This window comes from Microtus pennsylvanicus, chromosome 6, assembly GCF_037038515.1.
Source record: "Microtus pennsylvanicus isolate mMicPen1 chromosome 6, mMicPen1.hap1, whole genome shotgun sequence".
Taxonomy (NCBI): Eukaryota; Metazoa; Chordata; class Mammalia; order Rodentia; family Cricetidae; genus Microtus; species Microtus pennsylvanicus.
Window position 1 is genome coordinate 73636347 of NC_134584.1, and position 19757 is coordinate 73656103.

General features: G+C 48.4%; 1 protein-coding gene across 2 annotated transcripts; it reads left to right on the top strand.

Moving 5' to 3' along the window:
• Nucleotides 1-14694: 14694 nt before the first annotated feature.
• On the top strand, nt 14695-19417 carry Gtpbp6 (GTP binding protein 6 (putative)). Of its 2 annotated transcripts, none has more exons than XM_075976447.1 (10): nt 14695-15047; nt 15273-15407; nt 15668-15738; nt 16105-16235; nt 16821-16891; nt 17117-17275; nt 17574-17782; nt 17935-18083; nt 18721-18873; nt 19091-19417. In XM_075976447.1, exons 1-10 carry the CDS (start codon nt 14714-14716, stop codon nt 19212-19214), a joined length of 1536 nt encoding a protein of 511 aa, XP_075832562.1. In that variant the 5' UTR covers nt 14695-14713; the 3' UTR covers nt 19215-19417. The 2 variants fall into 2 exon arrangements, with proteins under 2 accessions (XP_075832562.1, XP_075832563.1); XM_075976448.1 differs by having other exon boundaries at nt 17649-17782.
• Nucleotides 19418-19757: the final 340 nt, after the last annotated feature.

The window sequence follows — 19757 nt, forward strand, 5'->3', positions numbered from 1 at the left end:
GATGCTGAAAAAGCTTTTGACAAAATAAAAAATCCCTTCATCATAAAGGTCTTGGAGAGAGCAGGGATACAAGGAAAATACCTAAACATAATAAAGGCAATATACAGCAAGCCAATAGCCAACATCAAACTAAATGAAGAGAAAATCCAAGAAATCTCAGTGAAATCAGAAACAAGACAAGGTTTTCCACTTTTTCTATATTTATTCAATATAGTTCTTGAGGTCCTAGCTAGAGCAATAAGACAACAAAAGGAGATCAAGGGGATGCAAATCAGAAAGGAAGTCAAACTCACTGCTGACAATATAATAGTTTACATAAGCAATCCCAAAAATTCTACCAAGAAACTTCTACAACTCATAAACACTTTCAATAATGTAGCAGGATACAAGATTAACTAAAAAAAAATCAGTAGCCCTCCTGTACACAAATGGTAAAAGGGCTGGAGATGAAATCAGAGAAATACCACCCTTCACAATAGCCACAAATAACATAAAATATCTCAAAGTAACTCTAACCAAACAAGTGGAAGACTTGTATGACAAGAACTTTACATCTTTGAAGAAAGAAATTGAAGAAGACACCAGAAAGTGGGAAGATCTCCCATGCCTTTGGGTAGGCAGAATTAACATAGTAAAAATGGCAATCTTACCTACAGATTCAAGACATTGCCCATCAAAATCCCAGCACAATTCTTCACAGACCTCAAAATAATGATACTGAACTTTATATGGAAAAGCAAAAAACCCAGGATAGTCAAAACAATCCTGTACAATAAAACAACTTCAGGAGGCATTGCAATCACTGACTTCAAACTCTACTACAGAGCTACAGTACAGAAAACAGCCTGATATTGACATATGAACAGACAGGAGGACCAATGAACTGAATAGAAGACCAGGATATTAATTCACATACCTTTGAACAACTGATTTTTGACAAAGAAGCAAAAAATATCAAATGGGGGAAAACATATTTAACAAGTGACGCTGGCATAACTGAATATCAACATGTAGAAGAATGAAAATAGACCCATATCTATCACCATGCACAAAACTCAAGTACAAATGTTTCTAAGACCTCAACATAAAGCCAGCCACACTGAACCTTATAGAAGAGAAAGTGGGAAGTACACTTGAACGCATTGGCACAGGGAACCACTTCCTAAATATAACCCCAGCAGCACACACACTGAGAGAAACAATTAATAAATAGGACCTCGTGAAACTGAAAAGCTTCTGGAAAGCAATAAGACAGAATGACAGCCTACAGAATGGGAAAAGATCTTTACTAACCCCACATCATACAGAGGTCTGATCTCCAAAATATACAAAGAATTTAAGAAATTGGTCATCAAAAGAACAAATAGTCCAATAAAAAATGGAGTATAAACTTAAACATAGAATTCTCAACAGAGAAATCTGCTAGATGTCTGAGTTATTGTGGGCATTGTTGGGTTCCTTTGACTGTGATTTTCTTTCTATTACTTTCTGTAAGGCTGGATTTGTGGCTACGTATTGTTTAATTTTTTTTTATCCTGGAATATTTTGTTTTCTCCATTGATGGTGAATGAAAGCTTGGCTGGATATAGTAGTCTGGGCTTGCATCCATGGTCTCTTAGTTTTTGCAGCACATCTATCCAGGACCTTCTGGCTTTCATGGTTTCCATAGAGAAGTCAGGTGTAAGTCTGATAGGTTTACCTTTATTAGTTACTTGACCTTTTTCCTTTGCAGCTCTTAATATCCTTTCTTTATTCTGTATGTTTTGTGTTTTGATTATTATATGGTGAGGGGATTTTTTTTATTCAGTCTATTCAGTGTTCTGTATGCTTCTTGAACCTTCATAGGAATATCCTTCTTTAGGTTTGGAAAGTTTTCTTCTATAATTTTGTTGAATATATTTTCTGGGCCTTTGAGCTGTACTTCTCCTTCTTCTACTCCTATTATTCTTAGGTTTGGTCTTTTTATGGTGTCCCAGATTTCCTGGATGTTTTGTGATGAGAATTTGTTGGATTTCCTGTTTTCTTTGATCAATGCATTTATTTTCTCTATAGTGTCTTCAGCATCTGAGATGCTTTCTGCTATCTCTTGTATTCTGTTGGTTATGCTTGTCTCTGTAGTCTCTGTTCATTTACCTAGATTTTCCATATCCAGCCAGCCCTCAGTTTGTGTTTTCTTCATTGCCTCCATTTTAGTTTTCAAGTCTTGAACTGTTTCCATTATCTGTTTGATTGTTTTTTCTTGGTTTCCTAGGGTATCTTTAGGGATTTATTCATTTCTTAAAACTTTTTGTTATTCTTCTTATCCATTTCTTTAAAGGAGTTTTTCACATCCTGTTTAAGGGACTCTATCTCTTTCATAATGTCTATTTTTTTCTACTTTTTCTTGATTAGGGTGTTCAAGTCTTCCTGTTGTAAGTTCGCTGTATTCTGGTGTTATCATGTTGTTTTTCAGATTGTTGGAGGAATTCTTGCATTGGGGCCTGCCCATCTCTTCCTTCAAATGCTCTCTGATAGATCTTCTGGTACAGAATCAGGGCCACTTGCTGGCCAGGGACCTCGCAGACAAAAGGACTAGCTTGCTGCATGCAGACTTAGTCAAACAAGGGAACTCCTGCCTGGTTGCACTTGCCACCCCGTCCCAGAACCTGGGCCCCTAAACAGGCTGAGTTGGGGGATCTTACGACTCTGCAGAAGGGAAGGGGTGCCTGGGAGCAAGCTGGGATGGGATAGAAAGAGAGAAGCAGTAGCAAGGGAGAGAAGCCCCTGCAGAATGATCAGAAAGTTTAGGGGGTTGAGGAGTGTCTGTGCTCCCTTTCTGGGGCTTCTGGGTCAGGAACACACTCACCTCTCTGATGGAGCTTCTGGTACAGGATCAGGCCACTTGCTGGCCAGAGACCTTGCAGACAAAAGGACTAGCTTGCTGTTTGCAGGCTCAGTGAAACAAAGGAACTCCTGCCTGGTTGCACTCACCACCCATCCCAGAGCCTCAACCCCAAAACAGGCTGAGCTGGGGTATCTTATGACCCTGCAGAAGGGAAGTGGTGCCTGGGAGCAAGCTGGGATGGGATAGGAAAAGAGAGGCAGTAGCAAGGGAGAGAAGCCCCTCTCTGATGGATCTTTTGGTACAGGATCAGAGGCATTTGCTGGCCAGGGACCTTGCAGACAAAAGGACTAGCTTGCTGCTTGCAGGCTCAGTGCAACAAAGGAACTCCTGCCTGATTGCACTCACCACCCCATCCCAGAGTCTCAGCCTCAATATAGGCTGAGCTGGGGGATCAGGCTATTAATTTTTTGAGTTTATCATGCTACATCACTGAAGGTATTTATCAGCTGTAGGACTTCTCTAATAGAGTTTTTGGGTCACTTTTGTGTACTATCATCTCATCTGCAAATAGCAAATGTTTGACTTCTTCCTTTCCGAATTGAATCCCCTTGAGTTTCTTTCATTGTCTCATTGCTATAACCAGAACTTCAAGAACTATGTTGAAGAGATATGGAGAGAGTGGACAGCCTTGTCTTGTTCCTGATTTTAGTCTAATCACTGAGTTTCTCTCCATTTAGTTTTATGTTGGCTGCTGGCTTGCTGTATATTGCTTTTTATTATGTTTAGATATGTTTCTTTTATCCCTGATCTCTCCAAGATGTTTATCATGAAGGGGTGTTGGATTTTTCCAAATGCCTTTTCAGCATCAAATGAGAGGATAGCATGTTTTTTTTTTCAGTTTATATGGTGTATTACTTTCATAGATTTACATATGTTGAACCAGCCCTGAATCTCTGGGATGAAGCCAACTTGATCATGGTGGATGAGTTTCTTGATTTGTTCTTGGATTCGGCATGTTATTATGTATTACTTGGCCTTTTCCCTTTGTAGCTGTTAATATTCTTTCTTTTTTATGTATGTTTTGTGTTTTGATTATTATAGGATGAGGGGACATTTTTTTGGTCTAGTCTATTTGGTGTTCTGTAAACTTTTTGTACCTTCATAGGAATTTTTTTCTTTAAGTTGGGAAAGTTTTCTTTATGATTTATGATTTTGTTAAATATGTTTTCTGTGTCCTTGAGCTGGAGTTCTTTTTCTTCTATCCCCATTATTCCTAGATTTGATGTTTTCTTGGTGTTCCAGATTTTTTGGAAGTTTTCTGTTGAGAATTTGTTGGGTTAATGTTTTCTTTGACCAATGAATCTATTTCCTCTATAGTATCTTTAATAACTGGTATGCTCCCTTCCATTCTGCTGATAATGCTTGCCTCTGTAGTTCCTGTTCATTTCCCCTAATTTTCCATATCAAGAATTCTCTTGGTTTGTATTTTCTTAATTGGCTCTCTTTCAGTCTTTAAGTCTTGAACTGTTTTCTTCACCTGTTTGATTGTTTTCTCTTGATTTTCTTGGGTTTCTTTTACAGATTTGTTAATTTCTTCTAATTTTTGTGACTTTTAATCCATTTTTTAGGGAATTTTTCATTTTCTCCTTAAACGTCTCCATTATCCTCATAAAGTTATACTTAAAATCATTTTCTTCTGTTTCTTCTTGGTTAGGATGATCAAGTCTTCCTGTTGTATGACCACTGGGTTCTGGTGAGACAATGTTGCATTTTGGGTAGTTGGATGAATTCTTACATTTGCCCCTATCAATTTCTTCCTTCATTTGGGGCTGGCAGTATCTTTGCCTCCTGGTCCAATCTTTGTAGTGGCTCTCTGTGACTTTGGGAACTGTTCTTAGTCTGCTGTGTACTGTCATTGTCTATGTTTCAGGAAATCCCTGAAGCCTCTCCTGGCGTGTCTCTTGGTTTGCTCTCTGTGTCCACTCTGTGCAGTCATAGCTTGTGCTTCAGAGTTCCTCTCTTGGCCTTATTTGTGTAGTTGCAGCTTGTGTTTCAGCATTCCTCTGAGGTTGTGGGGGATTATGAGGGTTTGGGGGTGGATTGGAACTTGTAGCTTTCATGGTCTGATAGATGTGATGAGAGTATTAGAGCAGTCTACCTGCAGGAAACTCACCTGCTGTCTGGCTAAAGAAGCAGAGGCAGGTGGGGGAGCATCATGGAATTTTGCCCCACTATGGAGGGCCTAAAGAGTAGGGTGTCCTGTTGGGTGGGTGGTCACTCATTTCTTAGTCTTCTTTTGTAGTAGCATGCTGTATTTCAGAGTTCCACTGTGGATTGGAGGACCCAAGTATTTGTGGGTAGAGTAGGGCTTGTATCTTGCAGAGTCCAAGGGATGGGATGGGAGTATTGTGAAAGACCCTAGCTTAGCTGCTGTAATGCCATTTTGCAAGGCTTTCACACAAACAAGTATAAGTTCAAGGTAAAGTCAGTACTCCTAGGCTGCCAAACAGGATATCTGTGGTCAGACATCAGGCCTAGGAGGGGAAAAAAAGTTCTGGGGAAAATTACATGTGCCCTCGATAGAGCCAAGTCAGTATTATCAGATCTTCATGTCCCCAAGGAACTTGTCCCCAAGTGAACCCATCGCCTCATCCAAACTGACCAATGGGATTCCCGTAACCATGTTTCTACTTCTGTATGCCTGCTCCGCCCACCCATTTCCATATAAAAGACCCCCTGCCCAGCCTGAGGGTGCAGCAAGTCTTCCAAATAGACTCTGGCGCCAGCAGGTACCTGTGCACCGCTCAATAACAAAAACCTCTTGCCTTTGCAGCCAGTGGTCTCGGACTGTTCCTTGGGTTCAGGGGTCTCCTCCTGAGGGAAGGTCCTCTCTGAGGGTCTTTACTTGCAGGAAACTCACCTGCTGACTACCTAGAGAAGCCAAGGCAGATGGCAGAGGGGCCTGGAGTTTTGCTCCTGGTCTGGAGAGACTAGAGAGTAGGGTGTCCCACTGGGTCAGTGGTCACTCTCCACTTGGTCCTCTCTGTGTAGTAGCAGGCTACTACACAGATCTTTTCTTGACTATTTAAAGTCTTTTTTCCATGTAATGTGTAGATTACAGGATCAAAGGCCAAAGACTATATGGAACACAGTAAGATGTCATTGTATGTGGGAACTGCAGCCCCGAGTTGATATCCCTGCCCCCATTTGAGGTGCTTATCTGCAAGGAAAACATAATAAAATCCCTCTGCTCCTGGAGCGGGGAAGGAAGGAATTTTAAGTACATGGTGAACAGTCCGTGATTCCTGCCAGGGTCAAGTTACAGTCCCTTCGCAGCCCCCTCCTCATTTGGTGCCATGTTATAAAACCAGCCCAGCAGACAATAAAGAGAAGCTGTTCCACCTCAAGCTCGTGCTCTGTGTATTCATTCAACCTGGACACTCTCTGCCGAGACTCTTGGTTCCAGCCCGCACAGGCGTGGCATCTGGAGGTCCCACCGAGATCGGAAAGTGAGGTAAGTGGACTGGGTTGTCCCGTAAGCTGGCCGGGACGCATTGGGGAATTATATAGAATTAATTAATTAATTAAGAAATATGGGAAATATTATGAGTAAATCGGAGTTAAAGTTTCAGTTAAAGAGATTATTGAAAGAGCAGGGAACAGCTGTAAAAACTAAGACTTTAGAAGATTTTCTTAAAACTATAGAGATGTGGAGTCCCTGGTTCATCACCAGTGGAGCCCTCAATATTTCTGAGTGGGAACAGGTCCGCAGGGATCTTCAAAAATCGTTGAGAGAGGAGGGGCCTGAGGTCTTGCCAATGGCCATGTTCTCCCTTTGGAGACTGATCAGAGATGCTTTGCTTACAGAGAAAGTCCGGGTTAAGCAGGCTTTGGAAGCAACAAAAAAGATGTTATCTGAGATTCAAGACAGTGAGACTAAGGCTTCCCTTTGTTCTGATATTGCCTCTGGTGCCTGAACTGCTTTCCCAGCCTGCTAAGGAGAGGCCTGGAGAGGTAGAGGAGAGAAAGATTAAAAGAGAGCGAAAACCTCCAGACAAGGGGGAGGGAAGTGAATCCCGGGACAGAGTTTCCTCTGAGAGCTTAGGGGCTCATCCCAAGCAAAATTCTTAGGCGCTAACATGCCTCTACCCTTCTTTGTCTGACTTTGAAGAGAGCTTGGGGGAATCAACAGGTTCAGAAGAAGAAGTTTTGGAGGGAGAAATCGCAGCGCTGCAGAGGGAATTACGCAGGGCCAGTTTAAAAGAAAAGACAAAGGGGACCTCTGGGGAGCAGGACAAGCCCCCTCCCTATCCTCTTTCAGACCAGTTCAGGACCTCTCCAGCCCCTCCCACTTGGTTGGGCTCTGAGGAGGCTCTGCTAGGAGGAAGCTCCCCACAAAGGCCTTAAGTGCTTTGCAGTGATTGCCCCTGTTGTTAAAATTCCTGACCTTAACAATCCAGGACAGAGCTGCCAGTCCTTCCATTTGTCAAATATCTGTTGTAGCTTGTTTGGATCCACTTTGGCTTAAGTTTTCCTCCTTTCATAGTGTCCTTTATATGAATGATATACTTCTGGCAACACCAACAAAAGAGGAAAGCTTACTAATTTTTGCAGTTACAGACCCTTCTAGAGGGACATGGGTTCATTTTGGCCCCAGAGAAGGTGCAGATGCAGCCCCCCTATTCCTATCTGGGCTTTCAAATCCAATCCATTGGGCTTCAGTCTCAGAGGCTGCAGCTGGATTGCTCACATTTGCGGACCCTCCATGACTGGCAGAGATTATTGGGAGATGTTCAGTGGATCCATTCCTCCTTTTCCATTTCTACAGGAACTCTTAAACCCCTGTATGACATGCTACCTGGGGACCCTTCCTCTGCCTCCCCCAGGATCATGACTCCAGCGGCAAAAGAAGCCCTATATGCCTTGCTTGATGCTCTTGAGCGAGCACATCTCCGCTGCCTTGATTATGCCCACCCTTTTTATTTCATGGTCTTTTCTTCCCACTTTTCTCCTACTGGAGTTTTTTGGCAAGGGGGACCCATTTATTGGCTGCATTTACCTGCTTCCCCTAAGAAGGTGGTGACTCCATATTATGAAATGGTTCTACAGCTCCTATGGAAGGCATATGATTTTAGTTTACAAGTTTTTGGCAGGATCCCAAATAAATTTCTAATCCCTTATCAAAAAGAGGAAATAAGAAGGCTACAGAGGGTTCAAGATGGATGGACCTTGTTCATCGCCACCACTGAAGACATTTTTGATAACCATTATCCTGATTCCCGTTTAATTTCCTTTTTTAAGAATCATCCTGTTATTTTTCCAAGAATTATTAAAACCTCCCCCCTTAAGGGAGTATGCTCAATGTTCACTGATGGTTCTTCCAAGGGCTATGCAGTGGTAGTCTCTGATTCAATTAAAGAAAAGCAGCCCCTAGGTCCAATTTCTGCCCAAGCTGCAGAACTCATGACCTACCTTATGGCCTTTTCTCTTTTCAAGGATCAACCCTTCAACTTGTATACTGATAGTATATAAGTGGCAAGGATTGTTGGGCCATTGGAAACCTCACCATACATATTACCTACCTCTCAGGTTTCCCACCTTTTGGTTCAGCTGCAAAGTCTTATATTCCAAAAAGTGTTTCCTGCCTTTGTTGGCCATATTTGGGCCCATACTGGTCTGCCAGGGCCCTTGGCAGAGGGAAATAAGCTTGCTGATTCCCTCACCCGCCCTATGGCATTGTTCCTTTCTGAGGAACAACAAGCCCGTCATCTTCATGAAAAGTATCATTTAAATGCCTCTTCTCTAAAGTTTCACTCTGGCTGTTTGTTAGCCATGGCTACTCAAATCACAGCCCAATGTCCAGCTTGTGCTCCATTTCATAATGCCCTCAACGCAGGTGTTAATCCTCGAGGCCTCCGTCCTAACCACCTTTGGCAGATGGATGTTACCCATTTGTCCCAAGCTGGCAGACTGTAAGCTTAAAGTAGAAACTACATGATATAATCTTACCATAACAAAAATAACTGGAGAAGTATCAACAGAAACTCAAGAGATTAAACAAATAAACAAGGTGTGGGAGGGAAATGGTCAGATTATCCCACAAACTCCCTAATATAAAAAACCAAGGACAAATTTTTTTTTAATCCTTTTCTTTTGAGAAAAGTTCTCACTCACTATGTAATACATGTTATCCTGACATTTCAGAGTTTCCTAAGTGCTCCTTCTCCTTTGTTATAATGTAGATTGCCTGGGGAAAGGTGTTTTCCAAAGCTGGTGACTTGAGTTACAGGTGTTTGGCTAGTTCCATGTCCCCTGGAAAGAGAATATTAATGAGTATCCACCTTGGTTTACCTGGGGGATAAATGGTGTTTTGTGTAATAAACGTAGGTAGATCTTCAGGGATGGATGAAGCCTGAGATGCCCTTCCGAGATGACTGTGTGAACTCTGTCTTGTTTTTTCTCGCGCCTCTGTACCAGTCCAGTTAGGGGAAAAATAGTTTCTATGTTGGGGCCACAGGCCCTGACATAATGGTGCCAGCAACATGGTGTTGATCACTGAACCCTGAGAAAAGCCGGAGAAAGGATGGGGGAGAACATGAGGCTCATCTGTGAACCCCCCCAAAACAAGAAAGAAGTAACTAGACATGAGGAACCCACAAAAAGTAATCAGTGGATGCATGAGTAATGTGTGCCTAGATAACAAAACGGGACAGTAATATTGGGAGTAAAATTTATAAATATAGAAATATGGGACAAGGAGAAAGCAATCAAATGGCTATCCAGTTGATAGAAGATATATTAAAAGACAGAGGAGAGAGAGAGTACAGCAGCATCAGATACAAGAATTTTTAGAATTTATAGAGGAGATATGCCCTCAGTTTTCCTAGTGTAGGACCTTAGACATAGCCATATGGAAAGAAGTGGGAATGAGTGTTGATTGCCTTGGCGGGTTACTTATTCTAGGGTTAGTAGCCTGCCTGGCAGTTCAGTTATTCCAGGGTCCCGGAGAGGCACTATCTGGAAGATATGGGCCAGGAAAGAGGAAGGAGGCTAAGTGGGGTTTTTGTCAAAGCCTCAGTTTATTAGAGATGGGGTACAGCTTATATAGGGTAAAGAGCTGGGGGATGGGCACAGGGGCCTGGGCTCTTGCTGCGTGGTTTACGTTGGTCACATGGTCCTCGTTGGTCACGTAGGCAGGAGGTTACCTTCAGTCAGGTCACCTAGGTCAGGAAGTCACGAGTTGACACACCTAGATCTTTAGATAGTTTGGAATGTGGGGTGGGTTCCGCTAAACAGATAGCTCTCCATAAACAGCCAATTTGGGTATGGGGTAGGCTCTGTCAATAGAATGATTCCTAACACAATTAGGGGTGTGGGGTTCTCTGCAGACTCCCCAGGGTGATGGTTCCTATAATGATTTTAGGAGGAAATTGGCTCCTGACAAATGAGAATCCAACATTACCAAAATGCACTGTGCGATTACTGCTAGGGAGAAGTATCTCAGCTATGCAAGGGATCTTAGTGGCTCCTGGAGTCATAGATGCTGACTTTGAGGGAGAGATCAAGGTGATGATTCATTCGCCAAATGGAGTTTCCTTAGTTAAAGCAGGTCAGAGGCTTGCATACTTAATATTACTTCCAGCTGTGCAAACCAGTAATCAGAGTAAGAAAGAAAAGAGAGTAGAGGATGAATTTGGTTCATCTGATGCATTTTGGGTACAGACAATAGGCCCTCGGAGATCAGAACTCACTTTGTTTATAAATGGAAAAAGATTTTTCTGGCATCCTAGATACTGGCACAGATATTTCAGTTATAACCGGCCAGCCAGTGGCCTTCTAAGTGGCCAAAAACAGAGACTATTACACAGCTACAAGGAATTGGTCAGACTAGAAATCCTGAGAAGAGTAGTAATGAACTGCATTGGGAAGATGAGAAAGGCCATGAAGGAACTTTCACGCCGTATATTATTCCTTATTTACCTGTGAACTTGTGGGGCCGAGATATCATGTCCAAAATGGGAGTATAACTGAAATATCCATGCTGGGAAGAAGGAAAGTCTGGCAGACACCATGAATCTCCTGCCTGAGATGGACATAGGCTAGAATCTTGCTGGTAAGCCACAGTCACGTGGTGATACACAGATTTAATAGAAATGGATTAATCAAGATGTGAGAGTTAGCCAATACGAGGATAGAGCTAATGGGCCAGGCAGTAATTTAATTAATACAATTTCTGTGTGGTTATTTTGGGGGTTAAACTAGCTGGGCAGCTGGGACAAACAAGAGGCCCCACTCCTCACTACAACACCCTAGGGAAACCAGGAAGCTGCCAAGATGACCATGAGTGGGGGGAAAGAGGGAAAACCACAAAGGAACTCACCGGGAAGCAGTTTAAATAGACTGGGGGAGTGATCAAGATTTGGCAGGCTGCTTTGACCCTCCTCCAGGGGAGGGGCCAAGGTTTGGCAGGCACAGGGGTGTGGCCTTCAAAGATGGAGGGCCAAGACTGGGACTTACAGTAATTCTATGTGCTTGGATAGCTGGGAATATCTTAAATGAAATGCTTTTTGCCTGGACCCTAAACACTGACCAATTGCTTGTCAATAAAAGTAATTGCAGGGAGGCAGATCCCTGAATTTACATAGGAAAACAGCCTGGGGGTGCGGAAGAATTGTCTGTAATCGGTCAATTATGTTATAAATAAACGCTGATTGGCCAGGCAGGATATATAGGTGGGAAAATCAGACAGAAAGTAGAAATGATGTAATGAGAACAGGAGAATTCTGGGAAGGAGGGAACTGACTCCTCCCATTCCTGCCCAGACCACGGAAGCAGCAGGATGTGATCTGCCCCACTGAAAAAGGTACTGAGCCTCATGGCTAACATAGATCAGAATAATGGGTTAATCAAGATGTGAGAGTTAGCCAGTGAGAGGCTAGAGCTAATGGGCCAATCAGCTTATAATTTATGGAGACTTATGTGTGATTTTCTTTGGGGCTAAACAGTTGTGGGGTACAGGGCGGGACAGAAACCCCAACAAACAAACAGGCACCCCATTCATGTTACAGTCTGGCAGTGAGAAACTGTCTTCACACATAGCTAGGGAAGTGTAATCAGTAAACCCCAAAGCATAGGAAAGACAGTATTCAGTAAATGATCAAATATCTCAGAAATGTGGGAATTCTCAAATTTGTAACAGAAAGGGAATCAGCTACTGCAAAAAATGCAATAATGCCAATTTGCCCTGTGTCTTGGTTTAAACATCCATCAGAGCTCTTAGTTCTGATTAGTTGCCTTGTGAAATGAAAGTGGTTTTAATTACTGAATGATTCTTCAGTTTCTAGCAGTGGTGGGACCTCCAAGGACCTTCCTATTTCCCCTCCCTATGAGAAGCCATGAACTGCAGGCAGGGGGCTGTGCCTCCCAGGTTCTACTTTCCCCGTGTATGGGATGCATGGCCTGCAGTTAGGGGGTGTGGCCTGCCAAGTCCTACCTACTCCTCCACTGTGTGTGAGGGCATTAGGTGGCAATCCATCTGTGAACTTTCTGGTCACCCAGAGTGGACATACCCACAGTCTAAGTGAACCACTTGGGAGGGCGTGGGCTGCAGTTATGGAGCAGCACCTCTTGTGAACTTCCTGTCGATAGAGCAGGGATACACCCCGGTCCCAACTGTGAGAGGGCATGGCTGACTGTGGCAACCCTTACAGAATGTGGCGCTGCTGTAAGAAAAGACTGACATCAACCAGCTGACCAATATCTTCTACTGCAAGTTCTGGAAACTCTACAGAGGTCATGACCTGTTCTTTGACGCACTTGACCTGGAAAGGCAGAATGACCATGTGAGCTTTGGTGGGGACAAAGATGGGGCCTCAGGTGAGGTTGGGGCTCAGAAGTACAGGGCCTTAGTTACAGACTTTGGCCTGGTGCAGCATAAAGACCACAGTGAGCTTGAGTAGGGGTGGGGCCTGGGGTGAAGGCAGTGACTGCAGTGCGGGGGGGGGGGGGGGGGGGGGCAAGGGGCAGAGGGTGGGTTGTGGGGCTGCGAGATGGAGGGAGGGGCCTGGGATGGAGGGGGTGGGGCATCGGGATGGAAGGGAAGAGCAGGGATGGGGCCATAGGGTAGAGGGTGAGGCCTGGGATGTGGCAGGGGTTAGAGTGTGAAGCTGTCAGATGGAGGGGCAGAGGGTGTGTCCATGGGCAAAGGGCAGGACTATCAAATGGAGGGGCTAAACTGTGGCTAGAAGGGTGAGGTCTGGGGTGGAGGGTGGGACTGCCAGTTGAGGGGCAGAGTCTTAGGCAGAGGGAGGGACTGTGGATGAGGGGTGGGGCCTGGGGTAGAGTGCAGGCTTCAGGGATAGAGAGGCAGAGCTAATGGAAGAAGGGATGGGGCTGTCAGATCTAGGGGCGGATCTATGGTGTGGAGGGCAAAACCATTGGCAGAGAGCAGGGCTCAGGTATGGAAGGTAGTATTTTGACAGAGGGGTGGGGCCTGGGATAGAGGGGCTGTGCTCAGGGATGGTGGAGCAGCCAGGCCCCAGTCATCGAGTGTAAAGATTACCCTGCCTGGTTTTTCTTGCGACCATCTCCTCCGAGATGATTGGCAGGATCTTCTCGTGCACCTTGATGTGGTAGGTGCTTCTGTGCTGCGTCATGTGAGGTCCTGTAGGTGGCGAGGAAGTGGTGGTGGTGGTTCCAGAGTGTCAGTGTCTCTGGTCTCTGTCATGTGACCAGGGTCACAGTACCTGTGATACCTTCTGCTCCGTGGCTGCTGTTTGGGCTACACGTCCCACGTCACTGTTGGTGGTGGGCGGTCAGTGGGTGATTTTGTCACTGTGAGTGATGGGTGGGGCTGCTCTATTAGCAGTTATCTAAACCCCACGAGAGGCCCCATGTTCCCTGAGCCCCACATGTAGGCAGAAGGTGCAGCAGGATGGAAAAGTCAGCTACATGGACTTGGTGTGGTTCCTGATCTCAGATGAGGACAAAAAGACACAGACCAAGTGGGCAGATTCTAGGTCCACCGTCTATGACCATCTGTGGCCCCTGTGTTGTCACTCCATACTCTGTCAGATGCTCGTGTGGGATAATGGGCAGCTCATGTGTGACACGGGCAACGCAATCAGGAGATGGGTCAGTGTCTCCACAGCTAAATGCACACGGTCAACTAACTGTCACCTGAGTTCTGTGCCAGGAACCCACTTGAGGGACGTGACTGAGCTCCACGCAAACGGACCCGACCATGACTACACACATACACACATGCACACAAGTCACCTCGTGCAGTCCCAAGCGTGACACACACACCACACATACCCACATATATATACATCACACATGCACGCGCATGCATACACATACACACACAGGTCACCTCAGCTGTGGTACCGGGCACACATACATCACCTTCGCTTTGGCGAGCGTTTGTGCGACTGCACTGCAGCTGGGGCTAAGGATATGCGTGTCCGATGTCCCACACAGTGTCCCACACAGCGGGTTAAGTCATATTCCCCAGCCCTTTGCTGTAGCAAGTCTCCTGGACTTGGTAGGTATCCTCTACCCGGGACCAGAGTGGACCCGCCTCCCGCCAATCAGAAGCCTATCTCTAGGGCAGTCGCTGGGAGCCCCGCCCCGCCGCCTTTGAGCGCTCAGACTTCCAGTCCTCTGTCCGTGCGGGGCTCTGGCTCTTGCACCCCCGCCCCCGCCTTGGCCGCTCGCCCCACCCCTAACTGCCCAGCCCCAGTCCCCGTGGCCGTGCATCCCGGACGTCCTCCTGGGCTCAAGTTCTCGCTTAGCCCCGGTGTTGCTGCTCGCCCCACCCACAGGCCCCGCCCCTGACAGCTCCTCCCACTCCAGGGAACGCTCCTCCTTTCCTGCCACGCCCCCAGCATGGCGGCCGCGCGCGCTGCCGTACGACCAGCGCTTAGGCTCTTGCTTAGCCACGGCCTGGTCCCTCGCTATGCCCCGCCGTGCCCGCCACAGCCGGCCCGCGCAGGCAGCGTCAACATCCGGAGCCCCTGCGGCGGAGTTAGGAGCGGCTCCCACGTCCGCAGCTGGGAGAGCGGGGCCGGGGTGGTGGGAGAGGACGCAGAGGAGCCCGAGGAGGAGGAGGAGGAGGAGGAGCTGCTGAGCCGGGAACCACTGCTGCCCGCTGCGGCCCAGCGTGTGTGCGTCCTACATCCTGACGTCAGGGGCCGCGCCGGAAGGAAGGCGCACGACACAGGTCAGCGGAAGGGCGGGAGGGGAGGAGACAGGCTGCGTAGGCATGGGTTCAGAAGGGAAGGTATGGGAGGCGCACAGGGGACAGGGGAACTACTGTGGGCATCAGCGTGGAGTTTTGGGGCAGGCGGGGTTTGTGTGTGCTAGCCAACCTGGGATCCATCCCCAGGGTCCATGCGAGCTGCTGCTCCCGATGGACGCCATCTACACCCCGTCTGTCCCCTCACAGAGTATCAGGTGGCGGAGGCTGCCGCGCTGGTGCGCGCATTGCATGGCTGGTCGGTGGTGCGGACCCTGGTGGTGCCCACGGGGGTCCCAGACAGCAAGTTTGTCTTTGGCAAAGGAAACTTCCAGGAGCTGACGGGTAAGTATCCCGCCCCCTCGTGTGACATGCTCCCTGCTCAACTGGTGTGCCTGTGCATGCATGCGTGTTCTTGCTATGTGAATGTGTGTGCTTCCTTCTGTGCAGTGTTACAGTGTTACTCAGCATGCACATGCGTATGCATGCCTCAGTGTAGCTTGTGCATGGTTCTCAGTGTGCACATGTGTGTACCTCCCTCATTGTGTAGCATGTGCACACCCAGACTTGCCTGCAACTGACGGACCCCTCCCCCTACTCCTCAGAGAAGATCAAGGGATCTGTGGACATCACGTGTGTGTTTCTGAATGTAGAGAGGATGACAGCTCTGACCAAGGTATGGAGTGTGTGATTGTGACCCAAGTGTGTCAATTCCACCCCTTCCCCTGAACCCCTTGTCCTGACCTCACCCGTTCCTTTGGCCCCGTGTCCTATCCTCACCCCTTCCTATGTCCCTGTATCCCCTGACCCTCCTGTGTCCCAACCTTTCCCTCCCTTTGAGCCCCAAGTCCCCATCTCACCCCTTTCTCAATTCCTGGGTCTCTGACCTCTGTGTCCTGGCCTCACCTGTTTCTCTGACCCCAGGACCCTCATTCCCCTGACCCGCTTGTCCCAGCCTCATCCCTTACCCTGCTCCCTCTCTCCTGGCACCCATCTCCTAGCCTTTCCCCTTCCCCTGACCCTTTTTCCCATTTCCTGGCAGAAGACCCTGCAGACTGCCTGGGGTGTCCATGTGTTGGACAGGTTCACTGTGGTACTGCACATATTCCGCTGTAATGCCCGCACCAAGGAGGCCCGGCTGCAGCTGGCTCTGGCGGAGATCCCCCTGCTCAGGTGGGTTACACCTTCTCTGGTGGGTCACTCCTGAAATTACCTGGCACAAGTTAAAAGGAAACGCGGAACAAGTTAGGGGGTGTGCACAGGCCTGGGAAGTCAGTGTGCAGAGAAAGGGAAGAAGATGGCAGTCCAGCTTTTAAAAACTGCCTAGCGCATGTACACAGGGGTTGATGTGGCTACTTCATATTCAGGTGACGGGACTCAGGCAGACGTGCAAGGGCTTAGCTGAGTCATACGTGGATCACGGGAGGCCCTTTAACATCCCTGGGGGCCGTTAGGCACTTCTGCCTGGGGGCTTGTCTGCACATGCATGGCACCTAGAACCTGAAAGTATCAGCCTTATGTAGCTGAAATCATTACAACCCCTGCCCAGGCAGGTCACCCCACACTCCTCCTCATCCAACACCCTTCCTCACCCCATACCCCCACATCCCCTTCCATAGAGAGATACCAGCTGCACACCCCTTGGTGGTTGACACCCTATTCTGTTCAGTGTGCCCTTGGAGGGCTTGGCCTTGACCTGAGGACCCAAGTGCCAAAACTCACTAAGTGACACCTACTAAGCATATATTTCCATCCCAGGTCTACCCTGAGCAGCTGCTCTGCCCAACCGGACCAGCAAGGAAGGGGCTCACGGTACATCATGGGGTCAGGTGAGGGTGCCACATGGCCTCCAGTGGGGAACACAGTCCAGGGCAGTGGGAACACCAGCCAACAAGCTGCAGAGTTTCCCAGCTGTCACAATGGGTAACACTAGTTACATGGTGTCCAGTGGGGGATACCAGCTACATGCAGTGGGGTGCACCCACAGATACTCACACCCCTGGGACCCTCTGCACCTGGCTCCTACATACCAGTTTGCATATCCATGTTTACAGGAGAGTCATACACAGAGCTGTGCCAACGGGCACTGAAGGAGAAGGAGGCGAAGATCAGGCGTGCGCTAGAGCGGTTGCAGGAAAAGCGGAGTGTGCTAAGGAAGCAGCGCTTGCGGCGCGAGTTCCCCATTGTGTCTGTTGTCGGCTACACCAACTGTGGTGAGGCTCCCTGGGCTGCAGCCCTGCATGTCAGCACAGTAATGCATAGGTGGGTCCATGGGGTGCAGCCCCACATCTCAGCACAGGGCACGTGTGGGAGGGTTCCTGGGGGACAGGACCCACATCTCAGCACAGGGCACGTGTGGGAGGGTCCCTGGGGGACAGGACCCACATCTCAGCACAAGGCACGTGTGGGTGGATCCCTGGGGTGCAGCCCCACATCTCAGCACAGGGCAGGTGGGAGAAGGTCCCCAGGGTGCAGTGTGTGTTTCCCATTCTCACACTGCGTCCGCTCTAGGGAAAACCACACTCATCAAGGCCCTGACGGGGGAGGCCACCATGCAGCCATGTGACCAGCTGTTCACAACCCTAGATGTCACAGCACATGCGGGGTTGCTGCCATCATGCATGCCCATCCTGTACATGGATACCATTGGCTTCCTGTCACAGCTGCCACATAGCCTGATCCAGTCGTTCTCCACCACGCTGGAGGACGTGGTGCATTCGGTGGGTATCCATGTGTCTGCGTGAATGGGTATCCTGGGATCCACCCTCCACATGGACTTGGTGTCCTTGGTGTTCCTCGGGCTAATACTTCCTGTCCCCTGCTGCCTCGCCCTATGACACTACTGGCCCCTGACTGTTCCTCCCCCTCACAGGATGTTATCCTGCATGTGAGGGACATGAGCCACCCCAACACAGAGCAACAGAAGGCCAGTGTCTTGTCTACACTGCAAGGTCTGCAGCTGCGGCCTGCGCTCTTGAACTCCATGTTGGAAGTTCACAACAAGGTGGATCTGGTTCCCGGGTAAGTTGGGCAGGGGGAGGCACGTGTGTCACTGTTTACACTGCAGGAATCTTCATGGTGTCCTCAATGCACCTGTTCTCACTGCACCTCTCGTCACTGCATCTGTCCTAACTGCACCGAAGCTCTGCTCACTGCAGCTGCCCTCACCACAGCTGTCCTTGCTACACCTATTCTCACCTCATCTCAGCTGACTACAGCTGTCCTCACTGCAGCTGTGCTCACTGCACCTGTCCTCACCTCACCTGACCTCACTGCACCTGCTCATCTCACTTGTCCTCATCACAGCTGTGCTCACTGCACCTGTCCTTACCTCATCTGACCTCACCACAGCTGTGCTCACTGCACCTGTCCTCATCACAGCTGTGCTCACTGCACCTGTCCTCACCTCATCTGACCTCACCACAGCTGTGCTCACTGCACCTGTCCTCACCTCATCTGACCTCACCACAGCTGTGCTCACTGCACCTGTCCTCATCTCACCTGTCCTCACCACAGCTGTGCTCACTGCACCTGTCCTCATCTCACCTGTCCTCACCACAGCTGTGCTCACTGCACCTGTCCTCATCTCACCTATCTACACCACACATGTCCACATAACCCCATGGTTCCTCTTACCCACTGAGCCTCTTCCACACAGGTACAGGCCCCCAGGGCACCATGTCCTGGCCGTGTCTGCACTCCTGGGCCATGGGCTAGACAAGCTGAAGGCGACACTGGAGGAGTCGGTTCTGCAGGCCACTGGCCGGCGGGTGCTCACCCTCTGCTTACGGCTTGGGGGACCCCAGCTCTGGTGAGTCACAGGGTGCTTGGGCGGTGGGCTATCACATACATAGATACAGCTGATTCCCTGCCAGGGACATGCCCCACTATCAACATGCTTCCCAGCCTGCACGATGCTGATGTCAACTTGGCTTCCCAGCCTGCAACCACCCTCTGCCCATCGTCAGGCACCACACTGACATCAGCCCACTTCGCTGCATGCACCACGGTGGTCTCTTTCTCTACAGCTGGCTGTACAAGGAGGCCAAGGTGCAGCAGGTGCAGGAGCTGCCCAACACTGACATGGCCCATGTGACCGTTATCATCAGCCAAGCCACCTATGGCCGTTTCCGGAAGCTGTTTCCTGAGTGACAGTCTGGAGTGGGGTGTGGATACAGATTCTGGCCATGGTGTTGTCCCACCACTTTTTCTTTCCCAGCTGTTCCCTGAGTGACAACCAGGACCAGATGTGGATTCAGCTCGTGGGAGGGTGTTTGTGGATGGCCCCGTGTAGTCCTCCTCCTTCCTCCCTCCCAGACTGACTGGCAGCTCATTAAAGCAGGATTTGCACTTTGTTCCCTCTCTTTGGCTGGCGATGTGTGGGCTCTGTGGGGTTCTGTATCACGGGGGAAGGGGAGGGGAGTGTCTTTCACTGGAGAAGGGAAGGGATGGGGAGTGTCTGTGTCACTCGGGAAGGAAATGGGGAGGGTCCATTTCACTGGGGAAAGAGGGATAGGGCCTCAGTTGAAAATGGTACTGTGGCTGATCCAGGACAGGAGGACTGAACACTGCCCTCCCACAGCTCTCCCCACCTGTGGTCTGCCCCTCCATGTTTCTTGTATGATACACAGATTTAATAGAAATGGGTTAATCAAGATGTGAGAGTTAGCCAATAAGAGGCTAGAGCTAATGGGC

Bases quoted from the DNA above. Each gene is read 5' to 3' on its own strand.
- Gtpbp6 (XM_075976447.1), top strand. From the start codon at position 14,714: ATGGCGGCCGCGCGCGCTGCCGTACGACCAGCGCTTAGGCTCTTGCTT. The intron at 15,739-16,104 runs GTATGGAGTGTG...ATTTCCTGGCAG, and splicing joins GGATGACAGCTCTGACCAAG to AAGACCCTGCAGACTGCCTG. The intron at 17,783-17,934 runs GTGGGTATCCAT...TCCCCCTCACAG, and splicing joins TGGAGGACGTGGTGCATTCG to GATGTTATCCTGCATGTGAG.